Source organism: Sorex fumeus, unplaced genomic scaffold (genome assembly GCF_029834395.1).
Source record: "Sorex fumeus unplaced genomic scaffold, SorFum_2.1 ptg000041l, whole genome shotgun sequence".
NCBI classification, from domain to species: Eukaryota; Metazoa; Chordata; class Mammalia; order Eulipotyphla; family Soricidae; genus Sorex; species Sorex fumeus.
This window is the reverse complement of record NW_026606098.1, coordinates 10974235-10993717: the sequence shown is the minus strand read 5'-3', so window position 1 is coordinate 10993717 and position 19483 is coordinate 10974235. Positions and strand designations below refer to the sequence as shown.

The 19483-nt window shown below is 67.3% G+C and overlaps 1 protein-coding gene across 2 annotated transcripts; it reads left to right on the top strand.

The window, feature by feature from the left end:
* The first annotated feature begins 226 nt into the window (after positions 1 to 226).
* Positions 227 to 12951, top strand: ZBTB7A (zinc finger and BTB domain containing 7A). Of its 2 annotated transcripts, none has more exons than XM_056119740.1 (3): positions 227 to 514; positions 7746 to 9037; positions 12372 to 12951. In XM_056119740.1, exons 2-3 carry the CDS (start codon positions 7761 to 7763, stop codon positions 12931 to 12933), a joined length of 1839 nt encoding a protein of 612 aa, XP_055975715.1. In that variant the 5' UTR covers positions 227 to 514; positions 7746 to 7760; the 3' UTR covers positions 12934 to 12951. The 2 variants fall into 2 exon arrangements, with proteins under 2 accessions (XP_055975715.1, XP_055975716.1); XM_056119741.1 differs by lacking the exon at positions 227 to 514 and adding an exon at positions 1328 to 1813.
* The last annotated feature ends 6532 nt before the right edge of the window (positions 12952 to 19483 follow it).

The following is a 19483-nucleotide window of genomic DNA, read 5'->3' as shown; positions in this document are numbered from 1 at the left end:
GCAAACTGGCACGGCGCCGCGCCGCGGGGCGGAGAGGTCAGAGGGGGGGGCGCGCCGGGGGGGCGGGCTGGGCCCCCCCGCCCCGCCAAGTTGACAAAACCTAATAACAGCCCGGTCTCCCCGGGCGCAGCGGGCGAAGCCCCACGGGAGGGCAGAGACGTGGCGAGAGTGTGGACCTGCCGAGCCTGTTCTGGCCGCCGAGGCCCGGGTGGGGGGGGCGGGCTGGGCGTGGGGTGGGGGGGGCCGGCGGCTGCGGCACCTTTAAGACAAGGGAGGACCCCTCTTGCCCTCGGAGAAACCAGGAAGGGAGTCGCGAGCATCATACGGGGCTTTGGCTGTACTGTACAGTTACTGTAGGGGCAGTGACGCCGCCGCCGCCGGAGCGAGCGAGCGACGCGGGGAAAGCGAGCGCGGGGAGGGGGCAGAGGGACGCGGACGGACCCCGCAGGCGAGCGGCCGACGAGCCCCGTCCCCAACTCCGGGCCCGGCCCGGCCCCGGCCCCGGCCCCGCGAGGTAAGTCAGCGCCCGGCGCCGGGTGCAGGGCGGGGACCGGGCCGGGGGGGCGCTGCGCCCACCCCGGCTCTCTCGCGCCCGCGGGGGAGAGTCGGGGTGCCGGGGACGTTCCGCAAGTTTCAGAGGAGCGGGGGTGGCTCTGGCAGCTGCCGGGAGGCTCGAAGCCCCCCGGGTCCCGGACGTGTCGAGGGGGCGCCGCCCGGGAGCAGGGGGAAGAGATCGGGGGCGAAGTGCACGGGCTGCGGGGCCGGCGCCCCCCCAGCCCGGTCACCCGCCTCGCCCCCGGGTGCATGGCTCTTCGGGGCGCCTAGGGCGCGCGGGGAGCGGGGGAGGGGAAGCGGGGCTGCATTGAGTGAGGGGGGAGCCGGCGTGGGGCGAGAGGGGGGCGCGTCGCGTGTTAAGTTTGCAGCGGAGTACGGGGGGCGCTCCTGTTCTCCCCCCACCCCCCGGGGGCCTGTTCGATGCTGCGTGCATACGTTGGAGTTGGCCAAGATTGAGCTCCGTGGGGGATGGGGGGGAGGGGGCTGAAAAAACAGGGAGGGGGGCTTTGCCGGGGAGGGGGTAGGGGTGGGGTGTCCGGGTCCGGGTGGGCGGGCGGGGCCGCGGGGCCGTCTGGGCGTCGTAGTCCCCGTGACGCTCCGGGCGGGCAGGTGGCCGGCGCGCCGGACTACAAGTCCCAGGGTGCCGCGCGCCGGCGGCTCGCGGGTAGGGGCGGTGCGGAGGAGGGGCGGTGAGCGGCGGGCCGCCCAGCCAATGGGGCGCGGGCTGGTCGCGCGGCGCGGCGCGGGGGCGGGCCCGGCCGGCCCGGGGGCGGGGCCTGGAGCCGGGCTTCCCTCGCCGGGGGCCGGTGGCGGTCCCCGGCTTCCGGCTGCGCGGCCCGCGGGCCGGCCCCCTCCCCGCCCCGGGGCCCCTCCCCGCCTGGTTGTGTAACCGTCCCCAGCCCCCCTCCCCTCGGCCCCCCGTCCCCGGGGGGAAGGCGGGGGGCGCGCTGTCACCCACCCGGTGCTCCCCCGGGAGGATGGCGGCCGGGGCGGCCGCACGGCGCAGGCGAGCCCGGGGATGCGCGGCCTAGTGCAGGCCGGGCCCGGGCGTGGGGGAGGCGGGCGGGCGGACCCAGATCCGGGGTAATTTGCATCGCCCTCCCCCCAGTCCGGGTGGGGATTGGCCGCCGGCGGCGGGGGGTGGCGCGGGGCCAGCTCACTGCCGCCTCCCGGCCCCTCGGAGGGAGCCAGCCCAGCCGCAGCCGCCGCCACCGCCGCCGCCGGGGCCGGGCTCCCTCGCCGCTGCCCCGGGAAGGAGGTAGGAGCCCCCCGGGCGCGAGCGGGCGGGCGCTGCGGGGGCCGCGCGCGCTGGTGCCGGGGCGCGGGGGAGGGGGCCGCTTCCTGCCCCCGCCCGGGCCTGACTCAGCCCTGGGTGGGGGGACCGGCCTGGCCCCTCGTCCTGCCCGCGCGCGGCCGCCGGCTCCGGCCCGCGGGGACTGTTGGAGGGTGGGGGGAGCTAGACCGCGGAGCTGCCTGCCCCCCCCGCGCCCCCCGAGCGCGTGACCCCGTCTCCTCTGGCCCGGACGCCCCCCCCCCCCCTTCCCTTGACGCCACCACCACGTGCGAACCCGGAGCCCGGGCAGTGGAGGGGGTGAGCGGTCGCTGGTGGGATCCGGTCCCCCCACCGCTTCCCCGTCCCGGGAACCGGTCCCCCTCCCCCAGCCGCGGGCCGGGGAGGCAAGCGGGGTGCTAGCGGTGGTGTTTTTTTGGGGGGGCGTTGCTGAGCGGGTGCGTCGCGGCGGCGGCCCGGTGCACCCCGCCACCCCGCCGGGCACCCGCACCCCGTGCCCGGGCCTTTGCGGCTTTCTGGGCGACTGAGCCCGCGCGGGCTGGACCGCAGCACGGGACTGGCCGGTCCCGTCCAGGCCCGGACACCCACGTCAGTGTTTTGGGGAATGCAGCCGGCACTTGGAGGAGCGCGGCCGGGGTGGGGGGAGGCCGGCCACTCGGCGGAAGTGAGAGCCCGTGCCCCTGCCCCGGGCGTGCCCACCTGGCTCACCCATGGGTGCCGGGGTTTTGCTTGGCTCCCTCCCCCCCACAGCCCTCTTACACGCCCCGCCAGCTGCCTCGGGGAGCGAGCGGGGCTGGCCCTGCAGAGCGGGCGTCCCGGCCCCGTGTCAGGCCCCCCCTCCCCAGCGGGGCCAGGGCGTAACCCTGAGCTCCGCCGCGCCCACTCTGGGGGGCCCTGCCCTCCCCGGCTCGGCCCGATCACTTCCTATTGGCAGAGTCGGGCGGGAGCGGGCGCGGGGCGCCAGGGCAGGCGCAGGCCCTCCCTGGGGCACCAGGCAGGGGGCACTGTCCCCAGAGGGCCACCCCAGTGGGGCTGGGCTCGGGGCTCTGTTTACAGCCAGCCATCGCTGTGGTGACGAGCCTGGGGGAGGGGGGGCGGGCGCCCGGTGGTGGAACCCTGGGATCCTCATCCCTCGCGAGGGAAAGGAGAGCTACCTTGGGCACTGAAATTTTAATTCATGGGTCACTTTGGGGGGGGGGGTTGTACGTGTTATTCCGTTCTGATTGGCTGCCGGGGTGATCAGTCAGCGCCCTGGCCCTGGCTGGGGTGCCATGAAGCAGAGGGGGCCCCCCTGCCCAGAAAGCAAGGGCGGGCAGGCAGCCCAGAGCTTGGTTGCATGCATCCCTTTCTCTCGGTTGGGGAGACTGAGGCTGGCCGGTGGGGGAGGCGGCCCGACCGTGGTGTGGGCTTGGATCCGTCAGTTCTGGTCCGCTCCTTGGGCCCCCCTTAGCTGGTTCAGGCTGCTGGCAGGCCACCCCCCCTCCCTGGACCTCACCACCTGGCAGATGAAGAACTGAAGCCTCCCCGCTCCAAGTGCTCTGGGGGGCTGAGGACCCGTCTCTGGGGGTTCGTAGGCAGAAACCTGGGGGCAAGCACTGAGCGGCGCAAGGTCACGTGCAGCGGGGGGGCTGTCCCCCTGTGCTCCTGCCGCTTCTCAGTCGTCACCCCTGTCACTGCGCAGGGCCACTTGCCCATCCCTTGTCCCCTCTGAGGCTGAGCGCGGGCACCTGTCGGCCCCAGGGAGCCTCCATGGGGCTCAGGAAGTGCCGGGCCGGGCAGCCAGGCCTGTGTGGCTCAGAGAGGGCCAGCGAGGTGCCAAGGTCACACAGCAGGAACTGCTGGTGCGTCCCCCTGTGCACTTCCCCCTCACCTGCCACTTTGGTCTCCGGAGACCAGGGCTTAGGGACCCGGGTTTGCAGGAGCCCTGCGACCTTCCCCCAGTCCCCTGGCCCCGAAGGAGGGGCTCCTGCCGGCCACAGATGGCCTCCGTGTCCCTGCCAGCCTCCCCCCACCCCCCCACTCAGTGAAAGCGGCAGAACCTGGGTCAGCTCAGGCCACGCCGGCCCTGCCGGAGCGTGTCGCAGTCTGTCCAGTCCGCTGGCACCCCCACCTGTCACCCGGTGCAGCCCTGAGTGGCCGAGACCCGAGGGGCAGCTCCGAGGGCCCTCGCCTGTCCCCGAGGTTCGCCTCAGGGAGTCCCCCCTCTGCCCTCTGCTTCCCTGTGACCCCAGGGCAAGGAGGGGGGCCTGTCTGCCCTGGGGCGAAGGCCTCAGGAGGGCCCCTGCTGGTGCCTGGGGCACCGGGGGACAGGGAAGGAAAGGGCCCCCGGGCAGGGCCGGGCAGGAGAGGAGGGTTCCCTGGCCTGGCCAGGATGGAGCCCGCACACCTGTGCTCCCAGCCAGCTCTGCGCTGGGCAGCCCAGACACCCTCTCTGATCCTGCCTGTACCTAGGAGTGGGGGAACCTGGGACCCCAGTCGCCTTCCCCGAGCGAGGGGGTCGGTTCTTATGTGACGGTGGCTGTGCCCACCCCCCCCCCCCCATACCCCCAGCAGACTGTGGACGGCCACTGGCTCCCCACCCAGGTGGTTCTGGTTTGACTGGAAAACAAGACCTCATCCCCCGCCCCCATCAGGCAGGGTGTCTGAGGGGAGGGGATGGGCCAGGATTTGTGGGCTCAGCAACCTTGGGGCCCCCACCGGCCAGGGAGTGCCCCTTTGTCTGGGCCAAGCCCTCCACCTGCTCTTGCTGGGGGGCGGGGGCGGTGCAGGTGAGAGCCGGGCCTGGGGGCAGGGAGGAAGTCGGCCTCTGCAGGGCCCCCCCCCCCCCCCCGCAGGTGCAGCCTCCGTGCGGCTCTGCTCGCCCGCCTGCCCGCCCCGACGGGACCCTCCGCCCTGATGTGGCATCGCCGGCAGCCCCGGGGACTGTGTGTGTGCTTTCGCTCTGGTCTTCGGAGCTCTTGGGGGGTGTGAGCAGAGTTGGGAGGAGGGGCGACCCAGATGGGATTCCCGTGACCACCCCCCACTTCCCACCGGCCCCCCCAGCCTTCCTGCCTCGGGCCCTTTAAGGCCCCGGGCAGGAAGCCCCTCCCCACTGAGGGCAGTAAGTGGCCACTGGGAAATGGCCGGAGCCGGGGCCTTGGGCTCTCTGGGCCAGGCAGCTGGCAGCCACCCTGCGCCCGTGGGTGCCCCCTGCTCCCCCGGCCGGGACGCTGCATTCCTGTCCCATTAAACCCCAGCTCGGGGACCGGGGCCAGGCGGAGATTGGCACCAGGTCAGGGCGGGGTAGCCCGGCGGAACCAACCTTGCCCAACGCGGGCCGCCAGGCTGGGAGGGGGCGGGGGCCTGGCAGCTGCACCTGGGCACCAACCTGCTGTGTCACCTTGGCCCGGCCGCCCACCCTCTCTGGGCCCGCCCCCCCCCACGAATGGGCTGGGTCTGTCTGAAGGGGAGTAGCTCCGGCCCCCCACCACATCCCCCAAGGTCACGCGGTTTGGGAAGTGGCTTTGAGCCCTCCCCGGGCAGCCCCTCCATGCAAGCATGGCGTTTCCTCTGTGTGATGTTGGGGGCAGGCAGTGCTCAGCCCCAGGCTCCAGTGGGGGAGGGTCCTCGGCAAGTTGCAGCCCCCCCAGGTGCCCGCCTGAGTTCCTCTGTGCCCACACCACTTCCCCTCGCACGCCCCTCAGGGCCACGCCACGGTCCCCCTCCACTCACTGCGTCGTGGGTGCTGCGGGTGGGCCCCAGAACGAGGCACCCGGGGTGCTGTGTGACCTCGAGCGCTCAGCACACCTCCCTCGTCTCCGCATGTGCTCGCGGGGGATGCAGACACGGTTCAGCAGCCAGGGTGGGGCTCGCGAGGGAGGCGGCTAGAGTGACCCCTGATTCTCGCTGCGGTGGGACCGGCTGCCTTACCCAGGCCGGGTGTGCCCGGTGGCCCGGTGGGCAGGGCTGGGCGTGGGCGCCTTGGTCTTTGGTCCCTGCTGTGTGTCAGTGGGTCGTCTGCTGGGGAGCAGAGGGGGGCCTGGGAGCGGCCGAGGGAGGGAGAAGGGCACCCCACCTCTAGCCCAGGAGGGGCCTGCCGAGGCCTGCCCCTCGGCCGCCAAGTCAGCACCAGCAGCGCCCCGGAAATCCCAGGGCGGGTGGTGGGGGCTGGGCTGTGGTAAAAGGTGAGGGGTGGGTGGGGGGCCGGAGGTGCTGCTTACTGCCCACTGCACCCCGGGGTCCCCCGCCCTGGGGGGGGTTCCATGACCCTGGCGAGGTTGGCAGGTGTCTGGGGGCTGGGGGCACTGGATGCCCGGACCGGAGCTCCACGTCCCTGGACCCGGGCCTTGGGCTTCTCCGAACCCCACCTACGGCTTTCCTTGCCTGGCGCCTTCCAGGACTGTCATCTGCGGGGAAACAGAGACTGGAGCTTGGGTCCCGCCCAGCCCTGCCAGGAGGGCGCTTTGCACCTGGAGTCGCCGCCCAGCCTTGGGGAGACCCAGGCCCCGGGGTTGCGGGGCGGGGACGAGTCACCTGGCCCTTCTCGGGATTCCAGGGGAGCCCCCGAAGTGGCCCTCTCCGGCGCGGGTGCTGGGGCTCAGCGGCAGGGCGCAGGGCCGGGCCTGAGGCCGCGGCAGGACTGAGGCGGGTCTCTCCCGCAGCCCCAGCTGCCCACTCGTTCCCCGGGGCTCGGGGCCAGACGGCAGATGGTGGCGGGGAGGGGCGGGTGGGCACCACCCTCGGGGGCTCCTCGGAGGCTGCCGCCCCCTCCTGCTCCCGGCAGCCGCATCCAAGCAAACCCCGTAGCGTCCCCCCCACCCCCCACCCCACCTCACTGCAGAGGCTGGCGGCAGGCAGGGCCCCCCGCTCCCCCCCTGCAGCTGGTGCATCTCCAGGGAAGGGGAGGGCGGGCCAAGGAGCGAGGCATCCTGGGAAGTGTAGTCCTGCCCCGGTGTGGCACAAAGGCCCTGCCCCAGTGTGGCGCGAAGCCCCGCCCCAGTGTGGCGCAGAGCCCACGCCTGGACCCGAGTCCTCCCCACCCGCAACCCTCGGGCACCTGGGCCCCGGTGGGCCCCGCTTGGACCCCCGCTCAGCAGCCACCTGCCTCCAGGCTGGGAGGGGGCGGACGGGACTGGGTGGGAGGGTGTGGTGGCGGGAGGCTGGGGCGCCCTAGCCCCTCACCCCCGGGGCCTTAAGCCCAGCTCCTGACCCCGGTGTGTGGCCCCAAGGAATGTGGGCTGTGCTGGGTGGTTTGGGGCAGCGGGGCTCCCCCGAGAGGGCGGGACTGGAGCCAGCGGGTTGCACAAGCTCTGGAGTGGGCGGATGAGTCATGGCCCGGGGAAGGCGGAAAGAGGGAGGGGGGCCGTGGTGCGGGCTGGTGTCCCCCCCAGGGCCCGGCCCATTTGACAGACGGGGAGACTGAGGCTCAGGCAGCTGCCAGCCAAGCAGCAGCTCCCTGGGCACCACAGGCACAAGCTGGTCAGGGGCAGTGATGGGGAGGTCCCCCAACTCTCTGGACCCACTTGGGGTGCACGGGGCAGAGAAGAAGACAAATCTTGCGCTTACTGTCCCTGCACCCCCACTCCGACACCCTGTGACCCCCAGGTGGGTCCTTGACCCCTTTCCTTGCTGCTGACCCAGTGCCCCTGTACCCTGCCCCCTTCCTAAGCTCCCCATTGGGGGTGAGGGTTCTGGGAGCCACAGGAGCCGCCCTTGAGCGCGGGCTGTGAACTCTCACTGGGTGGGGGTATGGTGTGTGTGTGCGTGTGTGAGACATTTCTCTTCCCGGTTGCTGACGCAGAGCAGGACGGAGCGTGTGGGGGAAGCTGAGGCTGGGACACACCTGAGCCTCCTGGGGAGACCAAGGCCTCCCCGCCCTGGGTCCCCCAGCCCACCTCACCCCGCCCCTCTGGCCCCACAGGTGTCGGCGCGGAAAATGGCCGGCGGCGTGGACGGCCCCATCGGGATCCCCTTCCCGGACCACAGCAGCGACATCCTGAGCGGGCTGAACGAGCAGCGGACGCAGGGGCTGCTGTGTGACGTGGTGATCCTGGTAGAGGGCCGTGAGTTCCCCACGCACCGCTCCGTGCTGGCGGCCTGCAGCCAGTACTTCAAGAAGCTCTTCACGTCGGGCGCCGTGGTGGACCAGCAGAACGTGTACGAGATCGACTTCGTCAGCGCCGAGGCCCTCACCGCGCTCATGGACTTCGCCTACACGGCCACGCTCACGGTCAGCACGGCCAACGTGGGCGACATCCTGAGCGCCGCCCGCCTGCTGGAGATCCCCGCCGTCAGCCACGTGTGCGCCGACCTGCTGGACCGGCAGATCCTGGCGGCCGACGCGGGCACCGACGCTGGGCAGCTGGACCTCGTAGACCAAATGGACCAGCGCAACCTTCTGCGGGCCAAGGAGTACCTCGAGTTCTTCCAGAGCAACCCCATGAACAGCCTGCCCCCCGCCGCCGCCGCTGCCGCTGCCGCCGCGGGCTTCCCCTGGTCGGCCTTTGGCGCCTCCGACGACGACCTGGATGCCACCAAGGAGGCCGTGGCGGCCGCCGTGGCCGCCGTGGCCGCGGGGGACTGCAATGGGCTGGATTTCTACGGGCCAGGCCCCCCCGGTGAGCGACCCCCGGCCGGGGACGCGGATGAGGGGGACAGCACCCCGGGCCTGTGGCCGGAGCAGGACGAGGAAGCACCCGGTGCCAACGCCGCCGTGGCCGCTGCCGCGGGCCTCTTCCCATCGGGTGCCACGCAGAACGGCCACTACAGCCGGGCGGGCGGGGAGGAGGAGGCGGCCTCGCTGTCCGAGGCGGCCCCGGAGCCCGGCGACTCCCCGGGCCTGCTGGGGGGCGGCGCTGACGGCGAGGACGGCGACGGGCCGGACGACGGGCTGGCGGCCAGCACGCTGCTGCAGCAGATGATGTCGTCAGTGGGCCGGGCGGCCGCGGCCGCCGGGGACAGCGACGACGAGGGGCGGTCCGACGACAAGGGTGTGGTGGACTACTACCTGAAGTACTTCAGCGGCGCCCACGACGGCGACGTCTACCCGGCCTGGTCGCAGAAGGTGGAGAAGAAGATCCGCGCCAAGGCCTTCCAGAAGTGCCCCATCTGCGAGAAGGTCATCCAGGGCGCCGGCAAGCTGCCTCGGCACATCCGCACGCACACGGGCGAGAAGCCCTACGAGTGTAACATCTGCAAGGTTCGCTTCACCAGGTGAGCCTACGGGAATGTCGGGGCCGGGGAGCCTGGGCGGGGGGGGGGGGGCGCGTGCAGGCGCTCTCTAGGCAGCCCCCCCGGGAGTGATGTTCCCTGAGCAGAGCCAGGAGTCGGCCCCAAGCCCTGCCAGGCTGGAGTGCCCAGAAACCACTCTGCAGAAGCCCAGGCGAGAGCACAGCAGGGAGGGCCCTGGCCTGGCATGCGGCCGGCCAGGGTTCGATCCCTGGCCCCCCTTGGGGATGCCCTGAGCCTCGCCAGCTGTGGCCCCCAAACGAAAGCCAACCTCCAAAAAACTACCAAACCACAGAGTAGTAGCCAAGGCCACACGGGTGCCTGCTTGCTGCGTGGGGGCCCCGCTGTTGGCTCCCTAGAACGGCCTGTGGGGAAGAGCAGGGTCCGAAAGGGGGATCCCAGAGGGTGGAACCCCAGGGAGCTGCGCCAGTCTCAGGGCCCTCAGGAGAGGGAGACTTCCCCCTGGGGGTGGGGCAGCCTCACCGGGGTGCAGGAGAGCAGGGCCGGGCTGGACCTGATGGAGCTGGTGTCCATTGATAACGTTTGGTGGGACGGGAGCAGGGGTGGGGGAGAGAGAGCAGGGAGTGGGCGGGGCCCCCGACCCCCCCCAGTGATGGGGTGAGGGAGGAAGAGGGGGAGGTGAGGCTCGGCCGGGCGGAGGCCCTGGGCTCGCGGGTCCGGCACAGGGGGACCCAGTGGCTGTGCTGGGGCGTCCACCTCCGTGTGCAGGGTCCAAAGGTGGTGGGCTGGGCTTGGTGGGGTGCAGATGGGCGGGCCGGGGGTGGCAGGGCTTGCCTGGTGACTCAGCATCACCCCCCGTCCCCCGCCCGCCCGCCTTGGGGTTCCCCGAGCCACGCCCACCTCGGGTGAAGAAAGAGGCCATTGTCCCCGCTTTCCCAGGCCCGGCCGGTGGGAGACAAGCTCCGGACTGACCCCTAACCTCCGGCCTCCCCCTGCCCCTTCCCAACAGGCCAGGCGGCTCCCCGAGCACCCGAGAGGTGGGCTGAGCCTGCCTGCGTCAGATGGGCAGTGGCTGCTTTGTGGGGGTGTGGGACCTTCGCACCTGGGGTAGGCCCTGGGTGAGGCCTCGGGGGTCTGCAGAGGAGACCCCACCACCCCCAGGACCCCTCCTCAGAGGCTCGGGTTCATTCTGACCCAGGGTTCTCTCCCCTGCCCACTGGGTGCTCCCTGGACCATGCAGGGAAACTGAGGCCGAGAGCGGGGTGCCGGGCCGCCGCCTCCCACGCACCCCTACCCCCCAGCCTGCTCTCCTGGCCGGGGCGGGTGCCCAGGGGGCCCCGTGACTCACCCGAGAGTTGAGTAAGCGGGGGCCTGTGGCGTCTGGGGCTATAATTACCCGGGCCGGGGCTCGAGGTGACGAAACCGGGCTGCTCCATGCAGCCCCCGACCCGCCGGCCGTGCCCCCTCTCCCAGCTTCTGGCTCCCGAGAGCCCGAGTCCCCACTGGGGTGGGATTGGGGGGGACGGGACGTACCTGGTGCAACCGAGAGGCTGCAGGAGCTGGGGGTGGGGGTGGTGTCCTCCAGCTGCCCCACGCACCTCTGCCTGCCCAAAGAGCCCGCTGGTCCAGGGAAGGACCCCAGAGATGGTGCGGTCATCAGAGGGGTGTGGGTCTGTGTGCCCGGAAGGCACCCGGGAGGGTCAGCAGTCGTGGGGGCAGTGCCGATGGGTGGGGGCTTGGAAGAAACCAGGGAGAGCAGAAGGGAGTACTGTCACTATTTCGGAGGTGGGAGCCGTGTCCTGGAAGCAGGGGCATTGCAGACGGTGCTTTGAAGGATGAGTAGGAGTTGGTTGGCCCCCTTCCCGAAGAAAGTCTTTTTCTAGGGGAAGGGTGGTTCGGAAAGGACATGGAGGTCAGGAGGCTGTTGGTGTTGGTGCTGGGCAGAAGCAGGCTGGGTGGCAGTAGTTGGGGAGTCCAGGGTTCCAGGAAGAAGTCCACCCCCGTGACTAGTGGCCTGAGCCCACTGCACCAGGAATACCCGGAGAATCCCAACCCTGTTTCTTCACTTGTTTGTTTGTTTGTTTTGCTCTTGCCTGGGAGCCACACCTAGCAGGGCTGTGGGCCTGTCTAGCTCATTGCCAGGCCGGTGCCCCCCGCCCCCCCCCCACGCAGACCTGGGTTTCTCTGCAAAGCCTCCACGGCCACCACCCGCCCAGCAGCAGGTGCGGCTGTGTTTTTTTTTTGTTTGTTTGTTTGTTTGTTTTTTTTTGGCTTTTCTTTTAGGGAAAGGCCCAGGTGAAAGTCATTTTACATTTTGGCGTTTTCTGATGTCCAGTCCCAGCCTTAGGGCCTCCGGAGAAGCCCCGGGGGGCGTGGAACACGGGTTGTGTCCCTGCTCTGCTGGGCGCACAGAAATGACAGGGAACTTTTACTCCATCTCTGGCCTGTGGATGTTCTAGAATCCAGGCTGCAGGCACACGTCAAGGGCTCAGAGCTCCTGTGGCCAGTGATGGCCATCAGGGCCAGCCAGTGTGGAGAGGGTGCCTGGCGGGGGACGCTGAAGGTGTCCGGGCCGGGTGGACGGGGGGGAGCCCCCAGTTCTCTGCCCTCTGGGTGGGCCTGCGGAACCCCTGGTTCTTTCCGGACCTTGGTGTCTTGGGACTCAGTTATAGTCGGAGAGACTGGTTCCCACGAAGGTGGGAAATCAGATGGTGGTGGGGAGTGGACAGTGACAGGTGGCGTTGTCCCCGGGGTTACCTCAGCCTGGAGCTGCCCCCAGCACTGCTGGGTGTGGCCCTAAAAACAACAGGAGAGAGTCAGATGGGGATGGAGGTGGGGCTGTGGACACAGGTCCTGGAGGGCCCCTGGTGGGAGGTGACATTTGAGCCAAAAACTGTTTGTTGGGGAGGATCTAGGCAGAAGCTGTCTCCCGCGCAAAGGCCCTGGGGTGGGCTGGTGGTTGGGAACCCAGGTGGCTCCCGGGAGGGGCTGTGGGGAGATTTCCAGCTCTTCCCTGAACTCTGTTTTCAGAGACTGGGGGCTCTCTGGGCGGGCCGACCCCTTCTGGGCCTGCAGGGCCCCCTCCACTCCTCTTTGACTTCCAGAGTGCTCCCTGTGGGCGCTGCTGGGGGAGGAGCTGGGGCTGGTGCCTGTCGTTCACCTGGTCAGACCAGGGGCCACCTTTCCTAGTGTAGCCGGGGTCACCATCCTCTGAAACCCCCCTCCCCCTGCCCTGGCTGGTTCCGGGAGGAACCAGCCCTGGGCGTGGAGGGCGGGGCTCCAGGGTCGGTCGCTGGGTCGCTCGCGTGGGAGCCTGCCTCCCTCCCGCCCACCCACCTCTGCCCCCTCGCCCCCGCAGGCAGGACAAGCTGAAGGTGCACATGCGGAAGCACACCGGGGAGAAGCCCTACCTGTGCCAGCAGTGCGGCGCGGCCTTCGCGCACAACTACGACCTGAAGAACCACATGCGGGTGCACACGGGCCTGCGGCCCTACCAGTGCGACAGCTGCTGCAAGACCTTCGTGCGCTCCGACCACCTGCACAGACACCTCAAGAAGGACGGCTGCAACGGGGTGCCCTCGCGCCGCGGCCGCAAGCCCCGCGTGCGCGCCGCGGGGGCGCTGGGGGGCCCCGAGCCGGCGCCGGGGGGCCCCGCGCCGCCGCCGCCGCCGGCCCCCGACGGCATGGCCGATGCCGACGACGACCCCCACCCCCCGGCTGCGGCCACGGCCACGGCGGCGGCGGCGGCGGCGGCGGCCACGGGGGCAGCGGCGCGTCGCAACGGGCAGGAGAAGCACTTTAAGGACGACGAGGACGAGGACGAGGACGCGGCGGGCAGCCCCGACGACAGGTCGAGTGCGGGGGGCGGCGGAGCGGGGGGCGCCGCCGGGGGCACGGGGGCCGCGGTCGGACTCGCCTGAAAACCAAAAACAAACAAAGCGAAAAACAACAAAATGCTCCCGCCCCTCCCCCCAAAATACCCCGAGAGAGATGGAGAAAAAACCAACACAAACCCACCACCACGCGGACACGCCCCCAGCAGAGCGAAGTGAGCGCGTCACCCCGCCCGCCCCCCGAATCTATCTATATAGACATCTATATCTCTATATATATATACACAGATATATATATATATATATATATGACTCTACAGGATCTAGGGTAGCGCTTCCCAGCCCCTCGCCCGGCCTCTGCCTCCGCACCCGCAGACCCCGCCCGCACTTCCTCGCACCCGCCCGTGGGTCTGGGGGCTGGGCCAGGTTGGGGCCCTCAGGGGCTGAAGGGTTCGAGCCTCCGTCCCCTCGCCCGCCTCCTTCCCACCGCCCGGCCACCCCAGCAGCCCGGGCCTGGAAGCGGGGGCGGGGCGGGGGCGGGGCGGGAGGGGCTGTGCATGGGGTGGGGTCCCCTCCCTGGCTCTTCCCGCGACCTGCCATCCGCGCTGGTTTGTATGTGTCTTTCGGATGAGACTTTAAACGATTTCTGTCTGTCTGCTGTGAGCAGACGTTAAAAAGGCCTCCCCCGCCCCCGCCCCTGGAACCTGCCCCCCTGGGCCCCACCCTCCTTCCTCAGGGCACTTAACTAAAGGGGGGTCTCACCCCTCACTCACAGCCTCCCCGCACCCTCCCCCGGCCACCCCCATCCCTGCCTGTGGCCTCTTGTCTGTCCTGGCCACTGCCACACAAAGCTATTTATTTCCGGGTGTGGGGTGAGGGTGGGGGCGGGCAAGGGGTGCTGGGTGGCTCCCAGGGGCCCAGCTGCACTTAGAAACGGGGATGCCCTAGAGCAGGGCCCAAGACGCCCCCTCCCCCACCCCACAGCCACCCCCCTGCCCCCTCACCCCAAGCCCCAGGCCACCTAGGGACCCCCAACCTCCCCACAATACGTTTGGCAATGAATTCAAAACTGGCCGTTCTTTCCCGCCCCGGCCCCCTTCCAGTTTTTTAAAGCACTTTTTTAGATTTGTTTCCCTTTTTTTTTCCTCCTTTAAAAACAAAAATTTATATATAGATATAAATATATATATATATATATATATTAAAAACCTCTAGTTTTCCTCAGAGGCCCAGTACCTGAGGTGGGACCCGGGGGGCGGGGGGGGGGCTCCCCGCCCGTCCCCGCGTTCCAGCGGCAGGGAGGAAGGCGCAAGGCAGATGCGATGTCATAGAAACAGACAAAAAGCAATAAACCAGCCACCACCAGATGATTGAGAGGAGGGAAAAAAAAAACCAAACAAGCAAACACACAAAAAAACCAACAACAACAAAAAGATCCGAACCAAAACCGAGGCAGGCCACCGCCAGTAAAAGTCTTGGCACTTTGTAACTGAACGGGTACTTCTATGTTCATTCTTAATTTAAAAAAAAAAAAAACACACATGTTTACAAGTTGCAACCAACTTCTATGAAAAGTCTGTAAAGACAAAAAAAAAGAGATGAGAGAGAGCGAGAGAGTGAGAGCGCAGATTCCTAAAAAAAAAGAAAACATACAAAAAACCGCAAAAAAAAAGTCAATTTATTTTTGTACAAAATAATAAAAAAACAAACCCACCGCACAGTAGAATCCACTTCTGTTCCCCCCTGAGGTGAGCTGGGGGGGGCAGGAAGGCTTGGGGCCACCCCGTCCCCCATAAGCTGGCGTGCAGGCAGGACTGGGTGTCGTGGGGGGCTCTTCCAGGACCTCCCCAGGCCCCCACCCTGCCGACTCATGACCCACTAGCCATAACAGTGTCCGCCCTTGTCCGAGGGACCCCCGTTTCAGGGCTCCCGAACTCAGGGATGGACCCGAGCAACCCAGCCACCGCCCACCTCCCCTCCCCTCCCCTGCCGCCCCGTGTCCCCTCCGTCCGCAATTGCCCGCGTCTGGGCTTCCAGCCCTTTCCAGGGGACTCTCCCTCCAACATGGCCCAGGAGCTGCCATGTTGGATGCGCCATCCCCGTGGAGGTGGGACGGGGGACCCCCACCTCCAGGGCTCCCCGCCCTCCCCGGCCCCCTTTCTACTCAAAGGCACTGACTGTAACCCAGGGGCTGGCACTGGCCTCCCCCTGGCCTCTGGCTCCCCAAAGGCACGGCGTCGACCGAGCCACAGGCCACGGATGGGCCAAGGTCCGGGGGTGTCCTCAGCCAGCGCGACCCCCCGCACCCCGCCCCAGCCCCCCAGGCCCCCTGCTCTGCATACGCAACGCCTAGCGTGGGACCCTGTAAATAGTCGCTGTGCTGAGCTGAGACCCTTCCTCCTGAAAGCCCGGGGCGCACCCCTCTCCGGAACCCCCCTTTCGCTCCTCGAGGACCCTCCTGTGTTCTGATTTTGGCTCTTTTTCAAAGGGAAGCGTTTCCAAGAAGGCAGCGGACACGGCTCCTGCCCGACAGGCCTCCCCACACACACGCTCACCCCCGGGCCTTCAGCCCCCTGAAATGTCTCAGGACCCCCCCTTGCGAGGGGGGGGTGGCAGGGGGAGCCCAGGGCTGGGTGCTGGTCGTACCCCAGTGTCCGGGGCACGCTCTGGGGGACCATCTGCGGAGGCCTAAGCAGACAGCCCAGGCCAGGGGTCCCCTCCCCCCTTCCCCGCCTTTCCACACCCACCCCGTTGCCAGTGAGGTTCTCTGTGGGGCAACCCCTCCCCACACCCCCCTCGCAATAAAACCAACTGAAAAATCACAGCTGTCGTCCTGGCCAGTGGGGGCGACCGGACATGGGACTCGGGGGGGGCGGGGCGGGGGTCCAAGGGCCGGTTCCCCCCTGCCGAGAACACTTGAACACGGACCTCCTTGGGAACTGCACTAGCCCTCGCCCCTAGCTCCGCACCCAGCTTCCGCCCGGCCCGCTCGGCCTTAACGTGCCCTGACCATGTCCTGCTGCCCAGTCCGGCTGCATGGGTTCAAGCCGGGACCCCCTCCCCGCCCGCCCGGCCCCTCCTCCCGCGCAAATCACATACTGTACATAGACGTGGATCGCTTTTATTTTTATTCTTTAAATTAAGGTCGTGATCAAGTGTTGCCAAAGATAACTGCTGAATTCTCGTATATATATATATATTGGACGGGAATGTGTTGGACAGTCAAAGGAGACAAAAAAAAAAGCTTTTTTAATTTAATTTAAATTTTTTTTTTTTTTTTGGTTTGGTTGTTTGGTTGTTTTTTGGGTTTGGTTTGTTTCTGGTGAGGGAGGGGTTGTTTTTCTTTTTTTTTTTCCTTTTTTTTTAACTGCCTGGTACAAAAAAAAAGAAAAAGAAAAAAAAGCGAAGCGAAATTGTTCTTTGCATCTTGGTGAAGCTGCGTGGCTGCGTCTGGCAAGTGTGTGCACGCGCCACCGATGCCAAGGGGCGAGGGGCGGCGTGGGGGGCGCCGGACAGAGAAATTCCCTTTGCTGCTGCTGCTCCCTGCCTTGACGCCCCCTCCCCTCCCTCCCCCGCCTTTTGAGATTAAGAGGGGAAAAAAGCAAAAAAGTCAAAAACGAAACAGTGAATGTAAAGTGCCTGAAGGCACCTCTGGAACACGGGTGTGGATTGTCCTCTGCCCCAAGTCTAGGTCCCGTGGACAGGCTCCCCCCCTCGGGCAGCGCGCCCGAGAGACACCCTCTCAGGCCCCCCTTCCCTGTGTCGCCCACCCATCTGAAGGATCACCTGAAGCAAAGGCCCTGGCGGGGCTATACCCTCTGCAGAGGTGGGAGGTTGGCCGGCCCCTTCTAGAGGCTCTGGGGGAGGGGCTTTGCACTGCAGAGACCCCTGGGCCTCGGTCAGGTGGAGGGAGCGTGCAGGGGCCAAGGCGGGAAGGGTGTGTCGCCCCCACCCTAGGGTGGGGGGTCTACCCGGCAGTGACCCAGGCAGCCGAGATTGTAAGAGGCGAGACAGGGAGTGGGGGCGGGGTGGGCAGGGAAAAAGCAAGCAGAAGAAAAAAATACATTTTTTTTAAATCCAGAAAATAGAAAAAAGAAAAAAAAAAAGAAAAAAATCCTATTTTTTGAGAAAGAAAGATATTTATATTTGCAGTTTTATTTTAAAAAGTTATTTAAACTGAGGAAACGGCCTTTCTGGATGGGGCGGGGGAGGGGGGGTGTTGGCTGGACATGGGTCAGGGTTGGGGCTCAGGCCCCCCCCAGACGTAACCTCAGAGTCAAGATTTGTTCGCACTATATAGATTTATGGGGGTGCAGGGCCATGAGACAGAGGTGGGCTAGAGAGCCCCCCAAATCCCCTCGGTCGGGCTGCCTGGAAACCAGAGTGGATGGGGGGGGCAGGTGCCGGGTCTTTTCCCCACGCCCGGGGGGAGGGCCCAGGCCCGGACACGAGGTGCCTTGGACTTTGGGGCGCCCGGCCTGGGGACGGGCGGGGGGGCCCACAGCACAGAGGAGACATTCCACAGACTGTATTTGAGTCTTTATAAAAGTGTGGGAGACTGCAAACAAAAATCCATTGATTAAAAAAAAATGCACTTTTGGGGGTGGGGGGAGAAGCTTTAAAAAGTAATTAAGAAAAAAAAGACAAAAAGATGATGAAAAAAAAACCCGGAAAAAAATCATTTTTTTCTTGTACATAAAAAAGAAAAGCCACTAAATGCAGCCTGTTCCGAAGCCCGCCTCGTCTGCCTGATTCTCACGCGCTCCGCTGTCTTGTTGGGGGAGGGGACGCCAAGGGTGGGTTTGGGGGCCCCTTCCCGGTGGGTCTGCAGGGTCCGCCTCTGGCAGAGGCATGGACAAGCCCCCCTCTTGGGGCTCTGTGGGTGGGTGGGTGGGTGTAGCTGGCAGTGCCAGGCCTGGGGGGGTACCCGTGGGGAGAAGCAGGCTCCACAGCCCCGGGGCTGGGTGCCACCACATTGGCCAGGGGACCCCCAAGCTGACTCCTGCAAGCGCATCTTGGGGAAAGGTTGGGCCCCTTTCTCCAAGAGGGGAGAGGGTCGGGTGTGTCCCCAGAGGGGACGGGGTGGGTGCCCGCCTGGCCCCGGGTGCCCATGAGCTGGGCCACAACCGTGAGGGGGCCCCAGGGTCCCCCCAGACACCACCTGTCGGTTTGGACCAGAACCACCTCCAGGGCGGGAAGGCAGCCCTGGCCCAGGACCACCACGAACCCGCTTCCTGTCTGTGGGGCTTTCCGTCCTGAGTCTACCTGGGGCCTTCTGGGTTCAGGCTGGTCTCACCCTCTGGTCTCCCCGCTTGGTGGAGAGGTCCCTCCCAGCCTCCTTCCGCAGGCCCAGTTCCGTGGATTTGGGGCTCCCTCAGCAGGGACACCTCCGGCCCATGTTTGGAGCCCTGGCTTGCTGAGTCCGGTGAGAACTCCGAGTGCCCTTTGGGGCACCTCCACTCTCAGACCTGTCACTGGCGCAGAGGCCCTTGACGGCTCTTCCCGGGACCCCCCTCCCACCAACACGCACACACACATCACAGACCCCTGGGTCTCCGGCGGCTTCACCTTGACTTTTTTTATTCGCGTTTTTAAAAAACAATTAAATTAGAATACAAATATTAGAAAACCGCGGCCGGCCGGACTGCGGAACCGAGTTTATACAGTAAAACTGAATATTCGCCCGACCACGGCCCGCCCCTCACTCGACACCTGAAATGATAAAATGATATTGCTTCCTGACCGGAGACATCTGCGCGTACAAAGGGGTGGGGGACAACAGAAATCATCGGGCTGGGGCAGGAATGGGGGGGCCGAGGGAAAAATACAAAAGAAAACAGAAACAAAACCCACACACACAGAAAGAGTAAGCTCCGTGCCGGGCGGAGGGCGCCTCCCGGAGCATCCGGAGCCGGTGGGCCTGGACCGGCTCGGTTCGGTGCCTGCGCGACCCCCAAGCCCCATGCCCGGCCTGGTCCTATCGGAAGACGAGATCGTGGTGGTGGTGGGGGGCCCCGCTGGGCAGGCCTGGGGCCCGTCGGGACGAAAACCCAAGAGCACGAAGAGGGGGAGAGGGGCCACCCCGAGTTGAGAGCGCGGGGCGGGGGCCCCGGGAGTGGGGGTGGGACAGCGGGCGCTGCCCAGAGGGAAGTTAACCTGAATTGGAATTTCCGAGGTAGCTGGCTAGAAAACTGACACCCACCCCCCTTCGCCACGTGGTGCCACATCCTGGGGGGCGCCCCCCCGCCCCGACCCCCCACCGCCCGCAGAGGGGGTGGGGGGGCCCTGACCACAAGCCGGGTCTTCAAAATACCAAGTTATTGCACTTTCAAAAAAATAGCTGTGGCTGCGCCCCCCTCCCGCCCTGCGCCCGCCCCGACCCCCCGCGACCCCGCTCCCCACCCCCGGACCCCTTCCCTCCCCCTCCGTCCCCCCACCCCCAAACCCACTCCATGGCTTCTTGGCTAAAACGCTTGGTTGCTCGGCGCTGGACTCGGGCTCTCTGCGAGGTGGGGGCGGGCGAAGGACGGGTGCGGGGAGCCCCCCGGCACCAGCTGGAATGCTCGACTGCGCGAAGGCGGGGCGGGGGCGTCCAGGGGCCGGAGGGGGAGGCAGCTGCGGGCGGGCGGCTGGGCGG